General features: G+C 42.2%; 1 protein-coding gene across 1 annotated transcript in view; it reads right to left on the bottom strand.

The window, feature by feature from the left end:
• C5H12orf42 (chromosome 5 C12orf42 homolog) overlaps nucleotides 1-26,940 on the bottom strand; it is a 456,508-nt gene that overhangs the window by 245,343 nt on the left and 184,225 nt on the right. The window contains exons 4-5 of the mRNA XM_075599098.1: nucleotides 19,537-19,929; nucleotides 1,457-1,831 (exon numbers count right to left, since the gene is read on the bottom strand). Of these exons, the coding sequence (XP_075455213.1) occupies nucleotides 1,457-1,831; nucleotides 19,537-19,929 (768 nt within the window). The remainder of the gene's footprint in view (nucleotides 1-1,456; nucleotides 1,832-19,536; nucleotides 19,930-26,940) is intronic.

Below are 26,940 nucleotides of genomic sequence, written 5' to 3'. Positions count from 1 at the left end.
AGGGATCGCATGAGGCCTCTGCAATGTCTCCTACCTTGTCTTTTGCGAAGCGGCGTCATTCGACGCCGAGGACAAGGAAGTAGGTGGGCGCGAACCGGTAAGGAGAGCAGACAGGGGTGTGCAGTGGGAAAAGTTTGTGCACCCCTGCCTTAGAGTAAGAGATTAGTCATTAAATAAAATAAATGTTACAAATGGGAGAAACCATGCCACGTGTTGAGAGGTTTCACTGTACTACAACTTTCACAAAATCCACTACAGCATGTGTGCTAGATTACTGGACGGATAAGACTGGCTAGTCCTGACTGGTCTTTCCCCTCTCCTGTGTCTGTCTTCTAACTGTCAGTGCTGAGCTGGTGTTTTGCTCCTAGGCAGATGTTAGCTCTCTGCAATAACAGATATACAGTAGCAGTGGGTGCTGGGCCTTCCCCAAGGAGGGATTGTATTCACATTCCCAAAAAATGAAAACAAATAGCCAATGAATGAGGGGAATACTTAATGTCACAGCAACATTCTCCTTTTTTTTAGTGGCTTGCTGCAGATGTTGCTACAGTAGGTGAGGTTGCACGTTTAAATCCCTCAGAGTACCAGTTAAATATGTCCTGCTTCATGTAGCTTCCAGTAACAAAACTTCTACTGTACTTGAGATAAGATTTGAAAACAAAATCCTCAGACATTTTAGATACAGTACTTTTGCTTACAAGAAAAAAAAAACATGCAAAAAAACCCATGCTAATATTTTCAAGAAATTTAAAAATGAATTACTTCTGTGCATTCAGGAACAGTAGGGATTTAAAGATAACAGAAAAGTGTTAGGGACATTTTATAAGTAGGTAAAACAATTTGTGTAGTTGTCTACATTAATGGTAAAGGTATCTTTAAAAAAATGCCATAATCAACACAAAGCATTATTTGCATCTTAAGATATTTAGTGTACTTACTACTTTACATACAGTACGTTGCATAAAAAATGTGCAATATGAAAATAGGCACACAAAAAAAATGCAGTTTATTTAGAAAAAATAGTAATTGAAAGTAATTTATTTTGAATAAAGCAGCAATAATAATCCCAAAAGAGGCACAATGCCCTGTGTGGCACGCGGTACACCACATTCCTATTGTTCAGCACAAATTCTTTGTAACACTAGGAGACATGATAGAACAAAAATACTATTAGAAATGTTTGAAAGGGAACATTTTTGGCCACGACAGAGGCTTTTGACATTATTTATTAGGTTCAAAAATGCTTGACAAAAGCCTAACAATGGTCCTGTGGAAACCACTACATCTGAGGCACTTTCTGTTGTTATGTGCGTGCATTGATTTGAGGATGGCCAGCATTAGTGGAACAATTCCCTCACAGCAGTCAAGGCAAGTGAGCATTCATACACACACAAGCAAAGGCCTGTGAACAAGCCATATGGAAACAGAAAGAAGAAAAAAATAAACATTTATTAACCTCTTTGTGGGGAGATTGGTGGAAGGACAGGCCAATGGTGAAGAAGACGGTCATGCCAAATTTCAACGAAAGAAGATGCAAGCCCTGAGGCCTCTGAGCATTTTCTCACTGAATATGATGAGGCCTGGAGAAGGTCTGAATTGCCATGGTAACTGCAACTGTTTAAGACCGGACTCAAAACACTGTTGCAATATCCACTTGCTGCCAAAGGAGAGCTTTTGTGCTCTGTGATTTTGCTGGGGTATATTCCAAAGGCTTCTTCGGACGCTGAGAAATCTCCCACAAGCAGAGATAGGGATGATGAGCGCAGTTGTGAAAGTGGTGTGCTACACGATCTATACATCGAGCTGAAACAAGAAACTCTTCCACACAAATCTGTAGAAGAAATAATTGTCAGACATTACACTTCAAGCATAATTACTATTCTGACTGTGCTTGTAATATATATACAGTCATGTGAAAAAGATAGTACACCCTCTTTGAATTCCATGGTTTTACATATCAGGACATAATAACAATCATCTGTTCCTTAGCAGGTCTAAAAATTAGGTAAATACAACCTCAGATGAACAACAACACATGACATATTACACCGTGTCATGATTTATTTAACAAAAATAAAGCCAAAATGGAGAAGCCATGTGTGAAAAACTAAGTACACCCTTACTGCTTCCATAGGAATTAAGATGCTAAGTACCAGACAGGTGCTGCTAATCAAATGCCCTTGATTAATTGATCATCAGAAAGTGTGACCACCTCTATGAAACCCTAAGTTTTAGCAGTTTGCTGGTCTGCAGCATTCAGGTGTGTGTTAACACAATGCCAAGGAGGAAAGACATCAGCAATGATCTTAGAGAAGCAATCTTCAAAAATTGATGAGAAGCTGCCCATCAATCTGGGAAGGCTTATAAGACCATTTCCAAACAATTTAAAGTCCATCATTCTACAGTGAGAAAGATTATTCAAAAGTGGAAAACATTCAAGACAGTTGCCAATCTTCCCAGGAGTGGACATCCCAGCAAATTCACCCCAAGGGCAGACCGTGCAATGCTCAGAGAAATTGCAAAAAACCCAAGAATTCATGACAGTACAATTAGAAAAAGACTGAACAAGTATGGTTTGTTTGGAAGGGTTGCCAGGAGAAAGCCTTTTCTCTCTAAAAAGAACATGGCAGCATGGCTTAGGTTTGCAAAGTTGCATCTGAACAAACCACAAGACTTCTAGAACAATGTCCTTTGGACAGACGAGACCAAAGTGGAGATGTTTGGCCATAATGCACAGCGCCACGTTTGGCGAAAACCAAACACAGCATATCAGAAAAACACCTCATACCAACTGTCAAGCACGGTGGTGGAGGGGTGATGATTTGGGCTTGTTTTGCAGCCACAGGATCTGGGAACCTTGCAGTCATTGAGTCCAATGGCCCAGTCAAAGTCCAACCCGATTGAAATGCTGTGGCTGGACCTTAAGAGAGCTGTGCATAAACAAATGCCCACAAACCTCAATGAACTGAAGCAATGTTGTAAACGAGAGTGGGCCAAAATTCCTCCACAACGATGTGAGAGACTGATAAAGTCATACAGAAAACGATTACTTCAAGTTATTGCTGCTAAAGGTGGTTCTACAAGCTATTGAATCATAAGGTATACTTAGTTTTTCACACATGGCTTCTCCATTTTGGCTTTATTTTTGTTCAATAAATCATGACACAATGTAATATGTCATGTGTTGTTGTTCATCTATGGTTGTATTTACCTAATTTTAAGACATGCTAAGGAACAGATGATTGTTATTATGTCCTGATATGTAAAAACATAGAATTCAAAAGGGTGTACTTTCTTTTTCACATGACTAATATATATATATACTCATGTGAAAAAGAAAGTATATATATACACATACACTTTGTGAAGTTTTCTACAATTGAGTGCTGTCTCTTGCTTTACCAGACCTCGGAACGGTAACGTCTGTCTGCCTGTCTGTCTATATATATATATATATATATATATATATGATACGAACCAATCCAAAGACCAGTAAAGAGACAGCACACCGCACGGGGTTAATCCAAAAATCTATATTCACAACATGAAATTCACGTAAGCCAACGTTTCGGTCCCACAGAGAGACCTTCATCAGGGCCGTGCAACCCACAAGTGCAAGTGACCACACATATATACCCTCACCCATAGTGCAATGCAAACAAAGGGAACCAATCACCAACATGCAATCAGACAGAATATGCAACATAGCTGTGCTCCGTGCCCCCTCCCCTATTACCTGATTATCCAAATGACTCATCATGACATGAGAGTAGGCACTTAAACTATTAGGAGAAAGACACCCTTTAGACACTGGTCCCAGAATCTACTGCCCTTGCGGGGGAAGGTCGCGCGCCGCGCATCTGCAGTGGGCCAAAACATATTGACTGCCGGAGCGCCAGCAAGGAGAGTACGCCGCGCATCACAGCTGTGAGCAGACGCCTCATTGACTCTCCCTGGCCACCAGGGACGCCGGCAGCGCAAAACGCACATGCGCAGTCTGAAAAAACGCCTCGGTGCACAGTTACCCACACACTGACAGTAATAATGGGCTAAACAGAATAGTAATACACAGAGCGTTAAGGTGAACCACAGGGGGACAGGTAGAGGTATAGAGCACAAGGAGCGCATAGCATCACCATAGTATATAAGGACAAAGGAAGTGCAAAAGTACAGAGGGAGTGATGCAACAGAGTATGAGTGACAAACATAAAAAAGGCATAATGCAAAGTCAAGTGAAAGCACGGAGACTGCTACAAAAAGCAGCTAAGTGAAAGTTCCTCATTTAGGCCACCAGGTGTCATAGTTCTTAGTTCATAGATAAGCCTTGCTTCCTGTTTAAGCAAAGTCCTGCCCCTGTCACCCCCACGGGGGGGGGACTGGAACCTGCAGAATAGGCATACAACGAAGTGTGGCCAGTGTATGCCTTTTTTCCTTGAAATGTCTAGCCACAGGTAGGCACTTCAGGTCTACATCAGAGGCATCACTCAGTAGGGCTTTTCTGATGTTTGAACGGTGCATGGCCATGCGTTCTTTCAGCATCCTTACAGTCTTCCCGATGTACAGCAATCCACAAGGACACTTAATAAGGTACACCACGAATTTAGACTCACAGTTCAGTTGTTGTTTGATTTTAATCGGTGCGCCACTATGCGGGTGATTGTAGCTAGGGCCCAGCTGCATATAGTTGCAGTTGGTACAGCCATGACAGCGGTACGAACCAGGTTTTTTGGCTAACCAAGTGGTGGGTGTGGCATATTTGTCTATTGGGTCAGATCCAGTGACCATGTCACCAATGTTTGGTCCCCGACGAAAGCAGAATAGAGGTGGCTCTCTAGCATATGCACCAATCCTCTCGTCATTCTCCAGGATGCGCCAATTGCCCCGAATGCAGCGCTTAATGCTGTTGGTAGCAGTACTGAATGTACTGACTATATTGAGCCTATTGCTCACCGGTCTGCCTGTCGAAGGTGTCAATAGTTCACCCCTATCAACCTGTCCAACCTTTTGCAAGGCAAAATTGATGTCCTTGGCCGAATAGCCCCTCTCCCGGAAGCGTGCGGCCATTTGGGCCAAGGCCCTTTGGGATTCTTCTGGATCAGTGGTGATTCTTTTCACTCGGAGAAGCTGGGAGTATGGGAGACCCCTCTTGAGTGGTACAGGATGGTGGCTGGCTGCACAAAGAAGGGAGTTCTTGTCTGTACTCTTCCGGTATATTCTAGTAGCCAGCGTGCCTCCAATTTTGTACACTATGGTGTCTAAAAAAGCGATTTCCTGGTAGCTGTGGTTGAGGGTAAAACGGATTGTGGAGGGGATTTTGTTTAAATCAGAAACAAATGTCAGCAGCTCCTCTTCACTGCCCGTCCACAGAATGAAGATGTCGTCAATATAGCGAAGGTATTTGACGATATGCCGTCCATGCGTGGTGTCAGTTAATATGTGCAACCGTTCATACAAATCCATAAACAGATTAGCGTACGACGGTGCCATATTTGAGCCCATGGCAGTGCCCGTAAGTTGCAAGTAGTAGTGTTTCTCAAATTTAAAGAAGTTCTTATGGAGGATGACCTCAATGAGCAACATGAGAAAGTCAACTGGTGGACCCTGTTCGACTCCCTGTTCTTCCAATTTTGTGCGTACTGCTTCTAGGCCCCCTGCATGGGGAATGTTGGTGTACAGGCTGGACACATCTAGCTAGCGTAGCTAGATGTGTCCAGCCTGTACACCAACATTCCCCATGCAGGGGGCCTAGAAGCAGTACGCACAAAATTGGAAGAACAGGGAGTCGAACAGGGTCCACCAGTTGCCTTTCTCATGTTGCTCATTGAGGTCATCCTCCATAAGAACTTCTTTAAATTTGAGAAACACTACTACTTGCTACTTACGGGCACTGCCATGGGCTCAAATATGGCACCGTCGTACGCTAATCTGTTTATGGATTTGTATGAACGGTTGCACATATTAACTGACACCACGCATGGACGGCATATCGTCAAATACCTTCGCTATATTGACGACATCTTCATTCTGTGGACGGGCAGTGAAGAGGAGCTGCTGACATTTGTTTCTGATTTAAACAAAATCCCCTCCACAATCCGTTTTACCCTCAACCACAGCTACCAGGAAATCGCTTTTTTAGACACCATAGTGTACAAAATTGGAGGCACGCTGGCTACTAGAATATACCAGAAGAGTACAGACAAGAACTCCCTTCTTTGTGCAGCCAGCCACCATCCTGTACCACTCAAGAGGGGTCTCCCATACTCCCAGCTTCTCCGAGTGAAAAGAATCACCACTGATCCAGAAGAATCCCAAAGGGCCTTGGCCCAAATGGCCGCACGCTTCCGGGAGAGGGGCTATTCGGCCAAGGACATCAATTTTGCCTTGCAAAAGGTTGGACAGGTTGATAGGGGTGAACTATTGACACCTTCGACAGGCAGACCGGTGAGCAATAGGCTCAATATAGTCAGTACATTCAGTACTGCTACCAACAGCATTAAGCGCTGCATTCGGGGCAATTGGCGCATCCTGGAGAATGACGAGAGGATTGGTGCATATGCTAGAGAGCCACCTCTATTCTGCTTTCGTCGGGGACCAAACATTGGTGACATGGTCACTGGATCTGACCCAATAGACAAATATGCCACACCCACCACTTGGTTAGCCAAAAAACCTGGTTCGTACCGCTGTCATGGCTGTACCAACTGCAACTATATGCAGCTGGGCCCTAGCTACAATCACCCGCATAGTGGCGCACCGATTAAAATCAAACAACAACTGAACTGTGAGTCTAAATTCGTGGTGTACCTTATTAAGTGTCCTTGTGGATTGCTGTACATCGGGAAGACTGTAAGGATGCTGAAAGAACGCATGGCCATGCACCGTTCAAACATCAGAAAAGCCCTACTGAGTGATGCCTCTGATGTAGACCTGAAGTGCCTACCTGTGGCTAGACATTTCAAGGAAAAAAGGCATACACTGGCCACACTTCGTTGTATGCCTATTCTGCAGGTTCCAGTCCCCCCCCCGTGGGGGTGACAGGGGCAGGACTTTGCTTAAACAGGAAGCAAGGCTTATCTATGAACTAAGAACTATGACACCTGGTGGCCTAAATGAGGAACTTTCACTTAGCTGCTTTTTGTAGCAGTCTCCGTGCTTTCACTTGACTTTGCATTATGCCTTTTTTATGTTTGTCACTCATACTCTGTTGCATCACTCCCTCTGTACTTTTGCACTTCCTTTGTCCTTATATACTATGGTGATGCTATGCGCTCCTTGTGCTCTATACCTCTACCTGTCCCCCTGTGGTTCACCTTAACGCTCTGTGTATTACTATTCTGTTTAGCCCATTATTACTGTCAGTGTGTGGGTAACTGTGCACCGAGGCGTTTTTTCAGACTGCGCATGTGCGTTTTGCGCTGCCGGCGTCCCTGGTGGCCAGGGAGAGTCAATGAGGCGTCTGCTCACAGCTGTGATGCGCGGCGTACTCTCCTTGCTGGCGCTCCGGCAGTCAATATGTTTTGGCCCACTGCAGATGCGCGGCGCGCGACCTTCCCCCGCAAGGGCAGTAGACCCTGGGACCAGTGTCTAAAGGGTGTCTTTCTCCTAATAGTTTAAGTGCCTACTCTCATGTCATGATGAGTCATTTGGATAATCAGGTAATAGGGGAGGGGGCACGGAGCACAGCTATGTTGCATATTCTGTCTGATTGCATGTTGGTGATTGGTTCCCTTTGTTTGCATTGCACTATGGGTGAGGGTATATATGTGTGGTCACTTGCACTTGTGGGTTGCACGGCCCTGATGAAGGTCTCTCTGTGGGACCGAAACGTTGGCTTACGTGTATTTCATGTTGTGAATATAGATTTTTGGATTAACCCCGTGCGGTGTGCTGTCTCTTTACTGGTCTTTGGATTGGTTCGTATCATACTTATTTTCTATGGGACTAGCATCTGCTATTATAACCCTTTCTACTGCAGTGTGCTGACTGACCTTCATGTGTATATATATATATATATATAAATTTTTATTTTTTTAAAGATTTCCCAGATGAAGATTTGTTCCCCAGGTATAACCCATTTTGTTTCATAAAATAATTTATCACTGGAACCCAGGTTTTCCCTGCATAGAATGTCAACCATTTAAAAAGTGAAAAGAAAAAAAAACTATTTTAAAAGATTAAAAAGTGGCCTATTTTATGTAGTGTAGGGAAGATTACTGCTTTAAGGCAAGTATATGACGTTTTTATTATATTGATATCAAAGGTAATTTTTTTGCATATCCTGCTAAACTTACTTAATTGAATGTAAATGATTAAATTTGATTTATTAAAAATATTTTGTCTTTTTTGTGCATGTTGGAGGCTTAGTGACCAAATCTAGATAAACCTAAGTCTGCGCTTATAGTGCCGGCTACAAGGACACGACCGTAGCGTCAAAACAAATGTATTCTCGCCGTCGTCGGCGCCTATAGTGCACGCGACTGAGTGACAGTGCTACCAAAAACCTGGTAGTCACTGTTATTTGATTTTTCGGCTACAGTCTCCCTTTGTGGCCAATAAGGAGCTTCTCCATCACTCTGCCCTCCCCCTTTATGACGTTGCTGACCTTGTAGCCAGCGATGTCGCCTAAATTTGAAATATAACTATCGCAATGGCGACGGGTGACGTCATCGTTCGCGTTGCCGGCACTATAAGCGCAGCCTAAGGTGGCAAAGTATGTTCAGTGGCTTCTTCTTGTCAGACTGTACAATACAGAGCACTGTGGTCCCTATGCCTCCTATACAATACCGTTACATATTCAGTAAGACAAAAGACCTGCTGTCAGTCTGCATTCAAAGAGGCTGAAGCGCTCACAAAAAGGGTCCTCTTTATCAACATCCAATTTCTTCAAAACAAGCTACAACACAGAAATTCCTCAATTTACTCGGACATCGATTTTCAGTAAAAGTAAAAAAAGTCACAGTACCCATTGGTCAAAATGTGATGATAATATACTATATGGAAAACACCTGCTTTTTTTTTATTTACAAACCCTAGGTACTTTTTGTTGCAAATTTCCTTTGAAATGCAAGGGAATTTCATTCATATAGATATTTTTTTTTAATTATTTTACGGCAAAACAAATCCTTTAAATTAGGTCTAAATGTTAATTTGTTCTAATAATTAACAAGATTACAATTTAGTGAAAAATCTCACCCAGCACCACTATGTTTTTGAAGATAATTCGACACCCCTGACAATACCTGGATTGTACAGAATGTACCTTCAAGTGAGTGAGAGCGAGTGAGTTGCAGAATGAAAGTGAGATAGGGACAGGGTCGGCCTCGGGCTTTGCGGGGCTCCAGGCGGCACACTGGCAGCAGGGCCTCGCCTGTTAAAAAACAAGTTATGGGAATGTACTTTGTGGAGCGGCCCTCATCCTGCAGCATTTTGGCGTCCTTCGACGTCGGCCACCATGGCAACGCGATGCTACAGGACACGGGCCGGAGAAGGCAAAGGCATCCCCCCACTCTGAAAGAAAGAAGAAAAAAACACACCCACTACTGCTCGGTGAGAAGCGGTCCTGTCGGTCCGGCGGCCCCGCTCTCCCTCCTCCTGTTGGCAGCGGAGGAATCCAACTTCTGCATAACCAGAGAGGAGAGCCAGAGTAGGAGGGTCGCCGAGCTCCCATCTCAAGCTTCCCTTCCCCTTCCACCTCCCCCTTTCGGTCAGGTGGAAGTTGGATCCGGGTACCGATAGAAGGGAGCACCGGGCCCAAGGCAGTCGCCTTGCCCTAAGGCCGGCTCCATCATGGGGATAATTAATGAACTTACAATGAGAGAGACACACAAAAAAAAAGAAGATGCAAAAAAAGAATGAGAAGTCCCTGGAAAGAAAAAGGACAAAGGATAAGAATGGGCAGACTCGAAATCAGAACTTCACAAATGTTGAAATCCATTCAGAAGTTTTATTTGAACTTCAATCAATCACTGCTTTATAGTAGAAGTGTGTCTTAAGTAATTTCTTAAAAGCTTGAATGGTTGGCACTTTACTGATGTTAATAGGAAGATTGTTCTAAAGTCTACGTGTCAGGGTTCGAAGGAGAATCCACGAGAAGTCTGTAATACCAATTCAATAGGGATGCGCATTGGTAGCTGGATCCAGGAGTGTGGATCAGTGGTGCGATGTAGACAGAGAATTCTGGAAGGAGCCGGCAGATGGGGTAGTCAGACTATCCAAGATCAGGGCTAGGTGGCAAACAGAGAAGTAGTCGATCAAGTCAAATGTCAGAATAGGGAGCAAGCAGCAGAGAAATTGGACAATCCGGAATCTATACCAGGTTTTTGCAAGAGCCAGAAGCAAGTCTGGGAACTTCCAAGCAGAAGAGAAACAAAGAATCTTGTTGTGAAGCACTAGAGGACAAGACAGGTGCCTTTTTGTAGGCCATGGGAAGTCAGGGGGTGTAGTCAGTAGAGTTGTCTTCCGAGGGCCTGTATAGAGTGACGCAGTCCCTGTGTGCGGGACCTTACATTAGAACCCCCCCTCTATGGTTGGGGCATAGGTTGGTTTCTGTGGGTATCAGACATGAAACTGCTTAACTAGCCACCAGGCATGTACTTGCGTGGCCACTTCCCAGGACTGCTCTTCCGGACCATAGCCCCTCCAACCTACCAGGTAGAAAACACATCTGCCAAGTCTTTTAGTATTGCAGATCACCTGGACCTTGAGTTCAGCTTATCTTTGGATTTGAACGGAGTTCGGAGGTCTCTGGACTCTATTTGGAAAGGTGTTTGCAATGGCGGGTTTCAACAAGTATACATTAAGTACCGAGTGTATCCTCCAAGAAGCCAGTAACTGGAGACAATAGGCCCCGGGGTTCCTTTTCTGAATGATAGAGAATAGACTTTCTGAATGATAGAGAATAGACTTAGGAACAAACTTCTTTGGGGTTTTTTGTTTTAATTTGAAAGGTAAGTCCCAGGTGGACAGCCACACCACAGTGTTGTGGCATCACATCCTTTAACCCCCCCCCCTGTCACATGGTACACCAGCCAATTGGATTGGGGGAGTACCATTCGACACTCAAATGTGACATCACAGGCCTTATATAAGTCCTGTCCCATCTCATTTGAGCTTAAGAAGCCGACGGGACAACATACGCCCCATTGGATTACAATTAAAGAAGACAGAAGGAAGGAAAAGAAAGAAGAAAAGAATGAAGAAAGAAGAAAAGAATGAAGAACTCACCGGGGAGACATCTCTTCAATCAAGATTTGATCACGGACTTCTTCACATCAGCTGTTGAGGAGCATTGCGTCGAGGGTCAAGAGTTGGTGCTCGTGTAGGACGGGGGTGAAGACATCAATAAGAAAAACATTGATTGTATTTTATTTAATTGTGTATTTTTTTGTGGGCATGGTTTACCACAGTCACAATCAATGGCTTCATTGTGAAATGCTTGTTGTATTTAAATGTCATGTGTTTTATTTTGTGCCTGTTTTTTTTTTCAGCTTGTCCTTTCATTGCCATAGTGGTGTAAAACTGTGCCAATCAATTGGTCTATTGGCATTTTTTAATTTTATATGGTGCTCGGTTTTTTTATTTGTAGATTCATTGCTATAGTGGCAAACAATGGCCATATTATGGCCATGGTTTAACAATGTGCCAATCAATGGGTAGCGGGGGTGGGGGCAGCTGCCCCAGGGAGGGTGATTAGGCGGCTCCAGTGGGTATCGATGGAGGCGTGTTAACCCCTTAATTACTAAAAAGGTTGGAGAAGATTTTAAACTAGGATGTAGGGGGGAGGGGAATGAACAGATAATTAACTAAATGGAATAGAGGAGGATACAAGGTGGTATGGATGTAGAATGGGGGCAAGTGAGAGTTTGACAAGCAGTGAGACACCCATAGTAAATACAGATAATACTTGAAAACTTCTAAAGACTAAACCAAGTGGGCGCAGAAAGGAAGGAGCAGATAAGATAATAGTGCAGGCTGAAAAAAAACTGAAATGCATGCTTGCTAATGCAAGAAGCCTGACAGATAAAATGGGGGAGCTTGAATTTATAGCTGCAAGGGAGCAGTATGATATCATAGGCATTACTGAAACATGGTGGGATGAAACTCATGACTGGACAGTTAATTTAGAGGGTTATTCCCTTTTAAGAAAGGATCGAACAAATAGAAGGGTAGGTGGAGTATGTTTATATGTTAAACCTGATCTAAAACCTATTATAAGGGATAATGTTTATGAAGGGAATGATGAAAATATAGAGACTTTGTGGATAGAAATTAGCAGTGGAGATAAAAGTATAAAGAAAATGTTTGTGGGAATATGCTATAAACCACCAAATATCTGTGAGATTGAGGAAGCTAAAATTCTTTTGCAAATGGAAAAGGCATCAAAACTGGGTCATGTTTGCATAATGGGGGATTTTAATTATCCAGACATAGACTGGGGCAATGAGATTAGCGTTACAACAAAAGGAAACAGGTTTTTGGGGGTGCTTAAAGAAAATTATATGACCCAAATTATTGAGAAACCAACCAGGAGAGGGGCAATACTTGATTTGGTCATATCAAACAATGTAGAAGTAATAACAAATATTCAAGTCCTGGAACATTTGGGTAACAGTGATCATAGCATGGTCTCATTTGAAATAAATTATCAAGAAATAGATTACTTGGGTTCTACAAAGACCTTAAACTTTAGAAAGGCAGATTTTAATAAACGGAGGTCTAATCTAGTAGTAATACAATGGGATGATGTTTTTGCAGGGAAAAATGTAGAAGATAAATGGGCGGTCTTTAAAACATTGTTAGAAAAGCACACTTATCAGTGTATACCCTTGGGTAATAAGTATAAAAGAAATAAGTCAAAACCAATGTGGATAAATAAACAGGTAGGGGAGGAAATGGACAAGAAGAGGAAGGCGTTTAGATTCTTTAAGTCAGAAGGAACGGAGACATCGTATCAGAATTATAAGGAATGTAACAAAAATTGCAAAAGGGCAATCAAATGAGCAAAAATGGATAATGAAAAAAGGATTGCAATAGAAAGTAAGGTCAACCCTAAAAAAGTTCTTTAAGTACCTTAATAACAAAAAAATGAGAAAAGAAAATATAGGACCCTTTCAGTGTGAGATGGGTAGGCAGATTATTATTGGAGATAAGGAAAAAGCTGAGGTATTAAACAAATTCTTTGCCTCTGTGTTTACCAGGGAAGAATCAAGTTCAATAGTAGTGCTGCAGGAGGAAGCCACAACCTCCATATTAATGAACAATTGGTTAACTGAGGAAGAAGTTCATAAGCGACTTGAAAAAATTGAAGTAAATAAGGCACCTGGCCCCGATGGCATACATCCAAGAGTTCTCAAGGAGTTAAGCTCAGTAATAGCAAAACCATTATATTTAATATTCAAAGACTCCATTTCCACAGGCTCAGTACCACAAGATTGGCGTAAAGCAGATGTGGTGTCTATATTTAAAAAGGGAGCTAGATCACAACCGGGAAATTACAGACCTGTAAGCCTGACTTCAATAGTATGGAAACTACTTGAAGGTTTAATACGGGATAATATTCAGGAATACCTAATTGAAAACAAAATTATTAGTAATAATCAGCGTGGATTTATGAAGGATAGATCTTGCCAAACTAACCTTATTTGTTTCTTTGAGCAGGTAAGTAGGAATTTAGACCATGGTAATGCAGTTGATGTGGTCTACTTAGATTTTGCAAAGGCTTTTGATACGGTTTCACACAAGAGGTTAGTGTACAAAATAAAGAAAATTGGACTCAGTAATAATATATGCACCTGGATTGAAAACTGGTTAAAGGACAGACAACAGAGGGTTGTCATAAATGGAACTTTTTCAGGTTGGGCTAAAGTCGTGAGTGGAGTACCTCAGGGATCGGTACTGGGACCCCTGCTTTTTAACATGTTTATTAATGACCTTGAGGTTAGGATCGAGAGCAAAGTTTCCATCTTTGCTAATGATACTAAATTGTGTAAGGTAATAGAATCAGGGCAGGATGTAATTTCTCTTCAGAAGGACTTGGAGAGACTGGAAACGTGGGCAGGTAAATGGCAAATGAGGTTTAATACAGATAAATGTAAGGTTATGCATTTGGGATGCAAGAATAAAAAGACGACTTACAAATTAAATGGAGATATATTGGGGGAATCCTTGATGGAGAAGGATTTAGGAGTGCTTGTAGACTGCAGGCTTAGCAATAGTGCCCAATGTTGTGCAGTAGCTGCAAAGACAAACAAGATCTTATCTTGCATCAAATGGGCAATGAATGGAAGGGAAGTAAACATAATTATGCCCCTTTACAAAGCACTAGTAAGACCACACTTTGAATATGGAGTACAATTTTGGGCACCAATCCTAAGAAAAGACATTATGGAACTAGAGAGAGTGCAGAGAAGAGCCACCAAATTAATAAAGGGGATGGACAATCTAACTTATGAGGAGAGGCTAGCTAAATTAGATTTATTTACATTAGAAAAGAGGCGTCTAAGAGGGGATATGATAACTATATACAAATATATTCGGGGACAATACAAGGAGCTTTCAAACTAATTATTCATCCCACGGGCAGTACTAAGGACTCGGGGCCATCCCAATAGGTTGGAGGAAAGGAAATTTCACCAGCAACAAAGGAAAGGGTTCTTTACAGTAAGGGCAGTTAAAATGTGGAATTCATTACCCATGGAGACTGTGATGGCAGATACAATAGATTTGTTCAAAAAAAGGTTGGACATCTTTATAGATGGGAAAGGTATACAGGGATATACCAAATAAGTATACATGGGAAGGATGTTGATCCAGGGATTAATCCGATTGCCAATTCTTGGAGTCAGGAAGGAATTAATTTTTCCCCTTAATGGGGTTTTTTGTTTGCCTTCCTCTGGATCAATAAGTAAGTATAGATATAGGATAAAGTATCTGTTGTCGAAATTTAGCATAGGTTGAACTTGATGGACCTATGTCTTTTTTCAACCTCATCTACTATGTAACTATAGCGATTACTAACCGCTAAGGTGATTAAGGGCTTAGTGGCCATTTGTTTGTTTTTTGTTTGTACTGTTGCTGCCCACGGAGGACATGGATGCGGAGGACGGGGATGAGGATGGCTATCATCCTGGCAGGGGTAAGTAGAACTTTTATTTACTTTATGCTGGCTGGATAATATTTTATTTTTAATGGGCAAACGAGCTATTATCCAGATCTGGATAATAGTAATTGTGCCCATTATTGTACTGTATGTGTTGGGGGGAGAGGGGGTAGTGGTTGTTGCGGGTAGAGGAGGTGGGTAGGAGGGTTGTTGTATTTGAATGTTTCTTGGAGTAGAGGGATTGGATGAAGGGGGTAGTTGCCCCAAGGGTGGGTGGTTAGGCCTCTTGGGTGGGTAGAGGGAGTGGTTAACCCCTTCATTACCATAGCAGTTACCACCACTATGTTAGTGAAGGGGTTAACTACTTCTGCAACCTTCCAAGCAGGGGTCATGCCACACCTTTCAAGATACTGTAGCAGCAATTTTATCGAAGCTACCTGAATAGGCCCCTGTAAGAGATGTGTGCAGAGGTATGCAATGGAGACCGTTTTTAAGGTGAAATTAAAATAAGGCTTTATTGCGCCTGTCCCTTTTAACACAGCAAAACATATAAAAAGAACAAACGCCTAAGGGCAAACTTACTTCCCCAGTCCATTTCTCCAGGGCTGGAGGGATAATCCCATTACCACCTTATTCCCCAAAGTCTCAAGAGATACCTTAAAGCAGGTGGCTCTTCATGTCAGTCTCTGGTAGGTTCCTGGGTACCCTGTGTCCAGAAATATAGGTATTTGGGTGTCTTGATCTCACCAGAGCCTTTCTGCTCAAGACCTCTTTCCTCTTGTCAGCATCCTTGTGTACTGAGGAAAATCTCCTTCCTGTTTCTGGGAAAAGGCTTTTTCTAACAAACCTCCAATCAGCCAGGTGAAGTTGGTTAACTGCTGCATCCAATTAACCAACACACTGCTGGATTAGTGGCATATTCTGAACAGGGATAAGTTCCCTGTTACAGCCCCTTAGAGTAATAAACCTCTTTACTAGGTTTTCCTTTTTGTATTAGCACAATACTTCAGTCTCCGGACCATACAGCGTAGCGGGTAAATACGACCAAAGGGAATAGTAGCACCAGACATCAGGTCAATTGGATAGTCATATTCCTGATGCAGAGGTAAGTTTCAGCAACCTTTGGGTCAAACACAACCCGAAAGTCAAAGTATTTAGCGGCAGTATGGTTGCTTTCACCTTATCTTGAATCGAACAAGAAATGTTCTGTTCGGATCAGGAGGTGTTGAAATGGGTCTGCAAGGAAAATAATTCTGGGCACAGAAGGTAGAAGAGAAAAGGAGGGTTCTCACAGTCTAGTCAATAACAGGTTTATGCAACCTAAGCCACAGCATGATATAAGAAATGATATGATGATGAATGATATGAAAATGATATGATGATATGAAAATCAGGAATGATATGAAAATCAGGAGCCGAGATTACATCCAACCAAGTGTACTCCTGGTGATCAAGAGAGGCCAGGAAGAGTGGAATCGTTTTGTAAGCTCAAGTCACTCTCTGATTGGTAACCAATACATTTATCTAAAGGTTCCACTGATGTGCAGGTTTCTGATAAATATAGATACCACAGCTACAACTATCTGCAAGCAACTGACCTTCTTGCTTGGCAAGCCAAGCTAGAGTGAGTTGCCATAGTCAAGTCTGGAGGTGACCAGAGAGTAGGTGAATTTCCATGGGTCTTATTCCCTAATGAGAGGCTGGAGTCTAATGGTCGAGCAGAGGTATTAGATGCAGGACATGACTGTCTGTTTGACTTGTTCTTCCATTGTGAGATTACTATCAGTGTGATGCCCAGGATTTCACTGAGGCATCACACTGGAGGGTGCTGTGGAGTTGTCTTAGAAGGTTTCTCAGGTCCTTTGGTTTATTAATTTGGTTGTTGCATCTTGACTATGTTTAGTTTTAGCAAACTATTATCCATCCATGTTCTTAAAGCTGCAATGCAACCTTTAATATCAGCTGAGTGAGATGGCCTAACTCGAGTAATAGTTACATAAAGCTTGGTGTCGTCTGCATATTACCGATACTTGAGACCATTACTTGCAAGGATATGATCCAGTGGCTTCATATAGATGTTAAAGAGGAGAGGGAGAAAATGAAGCCGTAAGCTACTCCACATGTAATGTGTGTTCCAGATGATGAGCTCATTCATGCAGATTCTTTGGGTTCTTCTGCTTAAGGAGACAAGCCAGTCAATGGCTTTTTCAAGTATCCCTGCAACAGTTTTCAGCCTGTGTAATAGACTATGGTCAATGTAGACAGCTGGATGGTCCAACAAGATATGAATTGATCTCCCTTCATAGAAGTCAGCAAGTCATCTATCACACATATAATAGCCGTTTCAGTTCTATGAAGTCTTCTGAGGTCTGTCTGATTTTTGTTAAGAATGTGATTTTTATTCTAGGTGGCTTATATTTGTAGCTATTTCCTATTTTCTAGAACTGTGTAGAGAAAGGGGATTTGGGAAACTGGTCTGACGCAGTTTAGGTCAGAGCTATCTAGTTTTCGATTTTTGGAGAATGGCTTGGATTAGGGCAGAATTCAGGAATTCTGGGAACATGCTCTGAGCTATGGATTGGTTGACCATCCTGAGTAGGGTTCTGGAGAGTTTGCCTTCTGAGGTTTTCACAAGCCAAGATGGACAGAGGTCCAGGCCACATGTTGTTGGTTTGAGGTTGTCATTTAATTCACAGCTGTATATGTTAGAGAATCCAGTAAACATCATGTTGCAGGGTGTGCAATCAAAGCCTGTTTTGTTCCTATTGATAAACTTCAGACCCTCTTTTATTTTCTGGATCTTGGAGTGGAAATGTTAATTGTACTGTTCCCAAGCTTCATGGCTGCTTCTTGTTCATTCCTGAGGCAGCTGGGATAGGCTACAGGGTGCCAAGCATGATCCTCTCGTTGTATAACCTTAGGTGGATCTTGTAGTTCTCTAATGCTTCTGCAGTGTTCATTTTTTGCCAAGTGCACTTAAGTTTCCTGTTATTGCATTGGAGTGCTAGAAGATCAGAAGAAAAACAGCTGTTGTAGGTTTCAGAAAGTGATGCGGCAGCAGTGTTGTTTGCTAGATTGAAGGTTGTGTCTGTGAGGATTATGTCCAGGGCTCTATGGTCCAACAGTTTATGTATTCTGTACGTTTTCTACTTTGGTTTAGTTGATGTTTGAAATTGAGCAGATTCAGTTAGATAAGGGTACTATTATGGTGGAGAGAGTGTCTACTGTATATGATTATAATTTGTAAAGATGAGGTCTAGTTTGTGACCGTGCTTGTAGGTGCTGCCATGAACTAGTTGTTTTTACCAAGCAATATTATGTATGCATAAAATTTGTGATTTGCATACTGTATCTCCAGGATCATCGATGTAATGGTTGAAATCCTCTAAAATCATATTGCTTCTAATAAAAATGTAGCATCTCACGGAAAGGCATAGTGTTGCTCAATTTGTAGCATTTGCATTATCAGTATATACAGTAGATACTATACCACACAGCGTGTTCATTATCAATGTATTCGCTCAACCCCCCTCTCTACCTAGCTCTCACTCACTCCCTCTCACACGCCTTCCTTTCTCACCCCTCTTCCTCTCTCTCACCTCTCACCCCCTCCTCTCTCTCTCATTCATTCATTCATCCCTTTCTCTTCCTCACTCGCCTCTCTCTCCCTCACACACACACAGACACACAGACACACCCTCTCTCACCTCTTTCATAACCTTCTCTCACAACCCCTCTGACTCTCACCCTCCTCTATCTCTCACATCCCCCTCTGCCTGTCACCTCATCCTCTCAAGCAGGAGGGTGAGGTTGAAGGTGTAGATAGGTGGTATGGGTGCAGTGGGTGGAAGGTAAGTAGCTGTGTAAGCAGATTGGGTGGTAAGTGGGTGCCGGTGGATCAGGAATAAGAAGGGAATGTAGGGGGCCATCTCAGAAAGAAGCACTGACCTGTGGAGATACAGGGAAGGATACAAATAGACGGGTGTAAGAATGAGCAAGGGGTAATAGTATGCGCCTCACTCCTCCTTGCTTCTGCTGCAACTGGTCTCCTCCTCCTCTCGTTGCCGCCTGGCACCTCCCCCAAGGCTGGCCTACCTCCTGCACTGTTCCACGCCGGGCCGCTCTGTGATGTTGGCGCGCGCAGGAAGTGGTGGCGCGCACTTCCGGTGTGCATCAACATCAGAGAGGCCCGGTGACCGATAGTGTAGGAGGCAGGCCAGCAGCTGGGGAGATGCCGGGCGGCAACAAGAGGTCTGACCAACGCCGGCCAGGCCCCCCCGCAGCCAAGAGCAGCACAGTGAGGAGAGCTGCATGTAGGTGCTGAAAGAGCTGCGTGAGGCTCGGGAGCTGCAGGTTGCCGACCCCTGACCTAGGACAAGAAATATGCTTCCTGTCCCAGTGTAACCTTTGTTAGAAATATTTTCTTATATTATAAATACCTGACTCATCATCACTGCCTCCACAAATGCTGCTGTCTCTTTCTATAGAAAGTCTTGAATGATGTGAGTCACTTTTTTTATTTTCAGTACAGAATGAAGATGCTTGGTTGCAGTGTTTCTCTATCGCATCCGATTTTGAGTAACGTTCTATTTCAGGGCTAGTCCACACTCGCTTAGAACTATCATGCTCTTCCTTTTTTTCATTTGGAGTATGGACCACTTTAACAGGGGGGTTTCGGACTTGGGTTATTGGAGCATGTCCATTAACAACTGTCTCATCAGAGTCTTCACCACTGGAAACAATGCTGGGCACAGGCTGCTTGGGAACATTCTGTTCAGTATGTCCTGGAAAGATCATCTGTGTCTGTTGTCTCTGTCTTCCTCTGATATTTTCTGGAAAAGAAAATATATGTCAATAACATCACAGTTTTTGTAATTACATTTTGGGAAAAATTTGTCTTCTTAATACTGAGGATAATATGTACTGATGTACGCGTTGGGAATCGCGACACGAATGGAGTAACACTGCGGGGGGGGTCGCGATCGCAGGAGACACTGTTTCCAGCACCGCAGATTTTTGCTTGTTCATCCGCGGCGCTGGGTACAGATGGGCGAAACTGTCAAAATCCATTTCCCGGAATTCCACTGATCACTTTGACAAATCCGTCCTGCACACTAAAATCCACATGCAGGTTTCATACTTTAAAATCCGTCATTGAATACAAGATGGATGGATTTTTAAGAGTCCGTAAACAGATTTTAAAAATGGAACGAGCGCGAGAGAGACCTTTCTAATTTTATTAGCAGTTGCCAGTTGTATACATATCCCCTCAAACATCCCTCCAAATAATTTAGGGAGACATGCCTGTGCTGAAAACGGAGCACACCTGAGGCACCTGGCTCGTAGATATGCTAATGACTATGCAAAGTATATTTAAATGTGTCCCATCCTTCACTTCCTAAAAGGAGTTCCATACCAACTGTATAGAGTTGATAATAAGACAAATGCACCAACCTAAGGACTGGAAAGGTGTCAGACCCAACAGAAATAGAACCCACAACCACTGCTTTTCTAGGCCACAGCTCCAGCAGTGTGAGTTAAATCAGCTGATGGCTAGCACACCACTGTCACAGCTGTTTTTAATTGTGTGTGTCAGAAAATGTGTTTTATTTAATCTCTATTAGAATATGAAGAGAGAGAAAAGGCAATCCTTTAGATTAGGTATACTCCTAAATACTCCAGGTGGGTAAAATACCCCTTAGAGATGTATAACGACCTGAACAAAGTAACTTTTAATACATATACAATTAAAAACAATCAGAAAAGGACCTCCAAAGAGCTGCAAAATAGAGGATACATTAACGTAATACAATGTATTTGCGATGTATTAACCTGATTTAAAAAGTTATACATTTATTAAGAGACAGAATAAAGGGAATAATAAAATAAAACATAATTATATAAAGCACAAGATCTGAGGGCGATCAAACCACAATATGTACTGGCCCTAGTAGTGACACCTACTTAGTACTTAGTTATAATTTACGCAAAATTATAATCCATGAACGAAGTCTGTATATTTATAGCACAAAAAACGCCTGATTTGAGCTTGTATTGTAATGCAGATTCAAAAATCTAAATGCATTAAATCACATGTTGGCTTCTTCAGAGATGCAGTCACCCTGAAAGAGACCCTATCCATTTAAATAGATTAGGTACATGGAAGGGTTTAATGCTCCCTGTACAATCTATATAAATAAGGTTGCACAGATCTGGTCTAATAAGATGAAAATCTATAACATCCAGATAGTAATAAGAATATTTGTCTACAAATAATAATAGTGCTTGTTTGTCAAACCGCAGTTAAAACTGTGTAATCCCTAGAGCAGCAGAGGTGGCAGCCATTTTCTTCTAACCCAGTAGAGCGAAGTTGCCAATGTTCTGTTTATCTTCTATTTAATGTCACCTGGCCGCAGTAACTCATAGCCCTTAGTACATATTATTACTTTGTGCTTGAGTGCTTTCAAGGTTACAATCATCAAAATAGATATCCCTTGGAGGTATGCTGTTAGTACACACTGTACACTGCAACCCATCAGCTAGTTTAGCTAAAACTGCTAGAGATGTTGTTCTGAATAACAGAGGTTGCGTGGGTTCAATTTCTGATCCTGTTGGGTTTGACACCATACCCCATCCCTAAGATGCCTTAGACTTGTAAACCCAATAACACTTTGTGCTGTGGGAACAAGTGGAATCAGTCCCCGCAGTTTGTAGAGTTTTATTTATTGTACAATAGAGTATTTCAATTAAGTATGTATCTGGCAGTCTGGCACATGGCACAGTGAATATTTTCGTTCCTGTTCTGTTATACCGTAGCCATTTTTGTGTCTATCCGGCACCAAAATGAATGCATACAGTATAGCTATAGTAGCTTCCTCTGGCTTTCTTTAAAAGAAGACCACTTCCACTTCCTGGTTCACAGTTTAATGTTCCTTGTGGAGTACACCTGAGATACCTGTGAGATACGCTAATAGCTAGATTAGCTACATGTGTGAGTAGTGAGCAGCTCAAAAGTAAGATATGACAGTGATACTACCAATCAGCTGGTTTAGCTCACACTGCTAGAACTGTGGCCTAGAAAAGCAGAGGTTGTGGGTTGTAGTCCTGTTGGGTCCGACACCATTCCATTCATTAGGTTGGTGCCTTAGGCTTATCAACTCTATATAGTTGGTATGGAAATCCATTTAGGAATTGTGGGATGGAATGCATTTAAATATACTTTGCATAGCCATTAGCCTTTCTCGCAGTCAAGTACCTCTGGTGTGCTCCTTTTTCAGCACAGGCATGTCTCCCTAAATTATTTGGATGGACGTTTTTAAGGGATATATATAGAACTGGCAACTCATTCTCAGGAAAAAAAAACAGAAATTGCCCCTTTGGAGAGTGATCCACGGAAATTGGCGAAACAAAGGAACTGGCGAGTCGGATCCAAATCCGCAAAAAAAATTCACCCATATCTAGTACTGGGGACAGTAAGTCTAACTACATCTGTATGAATATATTTATTTATATAGCACCATCTATGTACAGGTGTACCAGGCATTACCTATCCCATACGTTACTGCTGGCACGTTAACAATAGTGCTATTGAAAACAATCATTGAGGAGATAACGTCCAAATTATTTAACATTTTATTATTATTTATTGTTATTTTGTGCTTTATTTCGCTTAAACAGGGTTAATAAACATTTTTACATCTGTACATAGGGCTTCACAACTGTAATAGACTAAACAAAATGACATGGGTGAAAATACATAGTAAACATTGGGAAAAGGAGTCCCTGCCCCAAACAGCTTGTAATCCAAGTATAGTGTTCTCATATCTACAGCCATACATGTAAGTAGTGGACAGGAGAAATATCTGAGGAGTGAGTGGGTCCCGGCATTATTACCTCAGCTGGTATATATTTGAGACTCCCCAAAAAGAATAATATCATTTAACTGACCGAGAGATGTAAAAACAGTGGTTTTGGAATATGAAAGAAAGCTTACATTCATTATTAAGACTCAAAGCAAACAATTATGTTTTAAAGTGCTTTTACAGCATGAATGTTATCTTTCTTTTGTGATCCCGAGTTTTAAAGGATGTCTGCTCTATTAATTCACTACCTGCAGAGTTGTGTATTAAACCACAAGGTTGTCAGCACTCCATTAAGAGAGGCACCATGAAACATTAAATGGTATGCAAATGGACAAAAGATTGGGAGAGTGCAATACTAAGTAATGCTATATGATACACACAGGTTTTCGGCGTGGGTGTAGTAACGGTCTACTGAGGTGGGCATCATGAACTACAGTGGCGGCCGCCTTTAGTCTAAAGCGGCCGCCACCGCGGGTATTTTTAAACCGCGTGCAGACGCCGGCTTCTTTTTTTTCTTTTCGGCGCCGCAGGCGCTTCCATTGTTCAGCACCATTAGCGCTGAATGGAGAAATGGCCGGCGCGCGGCCTCGAGATGCGGCTGGCGCGCGGCCAAGTTCGGCGGCTCAAAAAAAAAAGCCCCGAACAATTGCGGGTAAGTGTTAGATTAAAGGTGGCCGGCACAGTACTTTAGTACAATTATGGCCAACACACCTGATGACAAGTGCCATACTGTGACATAAATAAAAACTATTAGATAATATTTGGAATCATTAGGATTGTTGAATACTTTTTTAATTACATCAAGGAATTAATTAGTGCATGTAGAAGCAAAACAGTTAATTGCACACACACATTTTCTATCAAAATATTTAATATTTCTTAATTAATAATAATCTTTATATTTATTGCACATATTTATGCAATAAGTGCAAGCACTTAGCGCCAGATCTACAAAGCTCTGTAAAGTCAGGGCTCATAACGCCATGTTATCAAAATCAGTAATGGACGTTATGTTCCCTGAGGTTAGCGCGAAGCCACAAAGCTAATTTTATGCAAAAACAACGGGCGTTAGTTATCACATTAGAATAGGCTTAACGCCATGTTAAGTTAGCACTGCCTCACGTTATCTTTACATGACACTCATTATGCCATCTTACTTAAAAGTGGCATTAGCTCTGTCCAGACACCTGTAGCTAATAATACTCATGGACAGTATTTCCCCTGGCTTAGTAGCTAGAGGTGTGAGCAGTAGAGCTCTAAAGTATTCTGTGACCAGGGAGCTATCCAGCTTCTGAGATACAGTAGTTCAATGCTGGAGCTGCTCCATGAATATCAGTGTGAGTTCTGATCCTGCTGGGACTGACACTAGTTCCACCTTAATTACAATGGGCCTTAGGCCTGTCAGTACAGGTCTTATGGAAATTATTTTAGGAGGTATGGAGTGTGACTCATTTAAATATCATTAGCATGATCTCCCATGTTTCTAAGGTGTGTTCTTTTCTGAGCACAGGTGTCTCTCCATATTTTATTTGGAGGGTATATATATATATATATATATATATATATATATATATATACAGTGTTCGACAAACCTATACATTTGCTCGCCCCGGGCGAGTGGATTTAACCCCCGGGCGAGTAAATATTGGCCCAAGCAGCACACGTTTGGTACTAGGTGGCGAGTAGATTTTTTTGTGTGGCGAGTAGATTTTTTGGTGATTTGTCAACCACTGTGTATATATATATATATATATATATATATATATATATATATATATATATATATATATATATATATAGTGATTGGGACGCTCATTAAATCCCTGCATTACCTATAACAAAGCTCTGTGGGTAGGCATTGTCACAAGGAACACATCGTTTGCGTATCATAAGCACTAACGTCCGTTGTACTAAAACAATGAGTCATTAGGCTGAAAATAGCGCTTAACACTGCATTAGGCTTAGTCCCCGATGGTCACGGCGGCGCGCACTACGGCGTGCGTGCCACACTCCACAGCACAGCCCTCCATGGGGCAGGCTCCAGTGGCTGTGTATGTGGGCGTGCAAAGCACTGGGACGACAATAATTTTGTCGTCAAGGGCCGCAACGCGGTCGCGTGGTCGACGCGCAGCCAATGGCAAGGCAGCTATGTGGTCGACCAGCACCTTTGTGACAACATGCCAGCAAATAACCAGATAAATTGCTGGATCTGCGGAGCCATTTCCGTGAGCAAAGAAAATAGATACCAGTTCATAGCTGTTCCATGGACTTATCAAGACTGCAACATTTTGGACTAATGTTACTGTGATCAATGTCACTAGATGCTTAGCATTGATAAATATACTCAGCAAATGGGCTTTATGTTTTAATGATACAGAAATTGTGGGAAGAAGATAATGTGGGGTGGTTGGTTTGTTTGGTCAGGGCAGATGGGATATAGGAGCCTGCAAATCCTTATTATGATAGTGGGAAGTGTTTTATTATGCATGCTAAGTTGGAAGTTGCTCACTAAACCCACTGTGCATGTTTTCCCAGACATGGCCGTGATATATGGATAGGCTGAATAACCCATCAGAGACAACAGGTGGAGTGTAATAGAAATGGAGCCTATTCTGTCTCTGATGGTTCATGCTTGCAAATATTTAGTCAAAGATTTTTGTTATTAACGTTATTAACTATTTTATTTGTCTAGGCCTCAGAACCAACAGGTGGAATGTACACTGGCGACACACTTTATTCGAGCTCGGCTAGTCCCACGAATTCGGGTATACCCGGGTGTATTGAGGTTTGTGACTGTTTTCTGCCTGAGTGCATTGAGGTATTTTCCAGGCAGGGATTGAAGCATTTTATTCCCGCTGGCTGCAATACTGCACAGTATATATATATATATATATATACTGCATTACAATTCATGAATTTATGCCATCTGGTAGACATGCGAAGCATTGCAGCCTATTAAATCCTAATCATTATCATTTAACAGATCAGCCGCCCGTCAGCCAGGCATGAACCCAGGCTGGGAAGGCAAACGCAACGGGGCTTGTCAGAGGTGAGGAGCGGCGCATTCCAGGTATCTGCCAGGTACATACTGGGTATTTGCTCGAATAAAGTGTGTCGGTGCAGTAAGGAGAATAAGATTTGTTCTGGTTCTGAAGGCCTAGCCATATAATCTCCGGCACATAATGAGTTAAATTTTCTTGCTTTTTACTAAAATGTCTACGATGGCTGAAATATTGTCTGAAAATCTCCAGAATATTGTGAGCTTCAGACAGTACTTCCCCTTTTCTGTCTGCTTCAGCAGTTTAAATCTTTTTTCAATCAGCTCACTTCATTTGTGTATTTAATTGTATCAATTAACCGGCATATTAAGCTCCTCCTTCCTTTAGAAGTCCGGTCTACGCACGAATCGTACATCGGCATTAAGCGTCACTGTGGTGACGCGGTTGTGTGGCGACGTCTCTGAAGCTCCGATAGAGAATCCGACTGCAACAACGCTACTGGCTTGTATACCAGCATTTTTTCAATGAGCTTTTGTGGTGGTCCGCCATGACCCGAGTCGTATGCCTGAACGATACTGAGGCAGAGTAACAAACAACGCCACTAGCTTGTGTACCAGTGCTTTTTCCAACTAGCCTTTGTGGTGGTCCGCCGTGACCTGGGTATTATGCTTGAATTATACTTAGGCAGGGCATGCTGCACGAGCACCATCGTGATATGGTAATGCTTTTCTGTGGAGTACAGCGGCACTATTATTCACATTAGAAGTGCTCTGTATGCGTACAACTGAACTAACTGGGTTATTCGCATTCTAAAGTAGTGTTCATTATAGGTCTTTGCTAGCAACTTGAATCTATGTATCAGACTTGTTACTGATTGAACATTGATAGAATATACAACAATAGTGACTGTTCATCTAGATACATTTGCACCTAATAGTAACTCTCAGGAGACTGTGAATGTGAATATACTCACCACTTGGAT

Source organism: Ascaphus truei, chromosome 5 (genome assembly GCF_040206685.1).
Source record: "Ascaphus truei isolate aAscTru1 chromosome 5, aAscTru1.hap1, whole genome shotgun sequence".
NCBI classification, from domain to species: Eukaryota; Metazoa; Chordata; class Amphibia; order Anura; family Ascaphidae; genus Ascaphus; species Ascaphus truei.
Note: the sequence above shows the minus strand (reverse complement) of the source record. Positions and strands in the feature narration are given on the sequence as shown.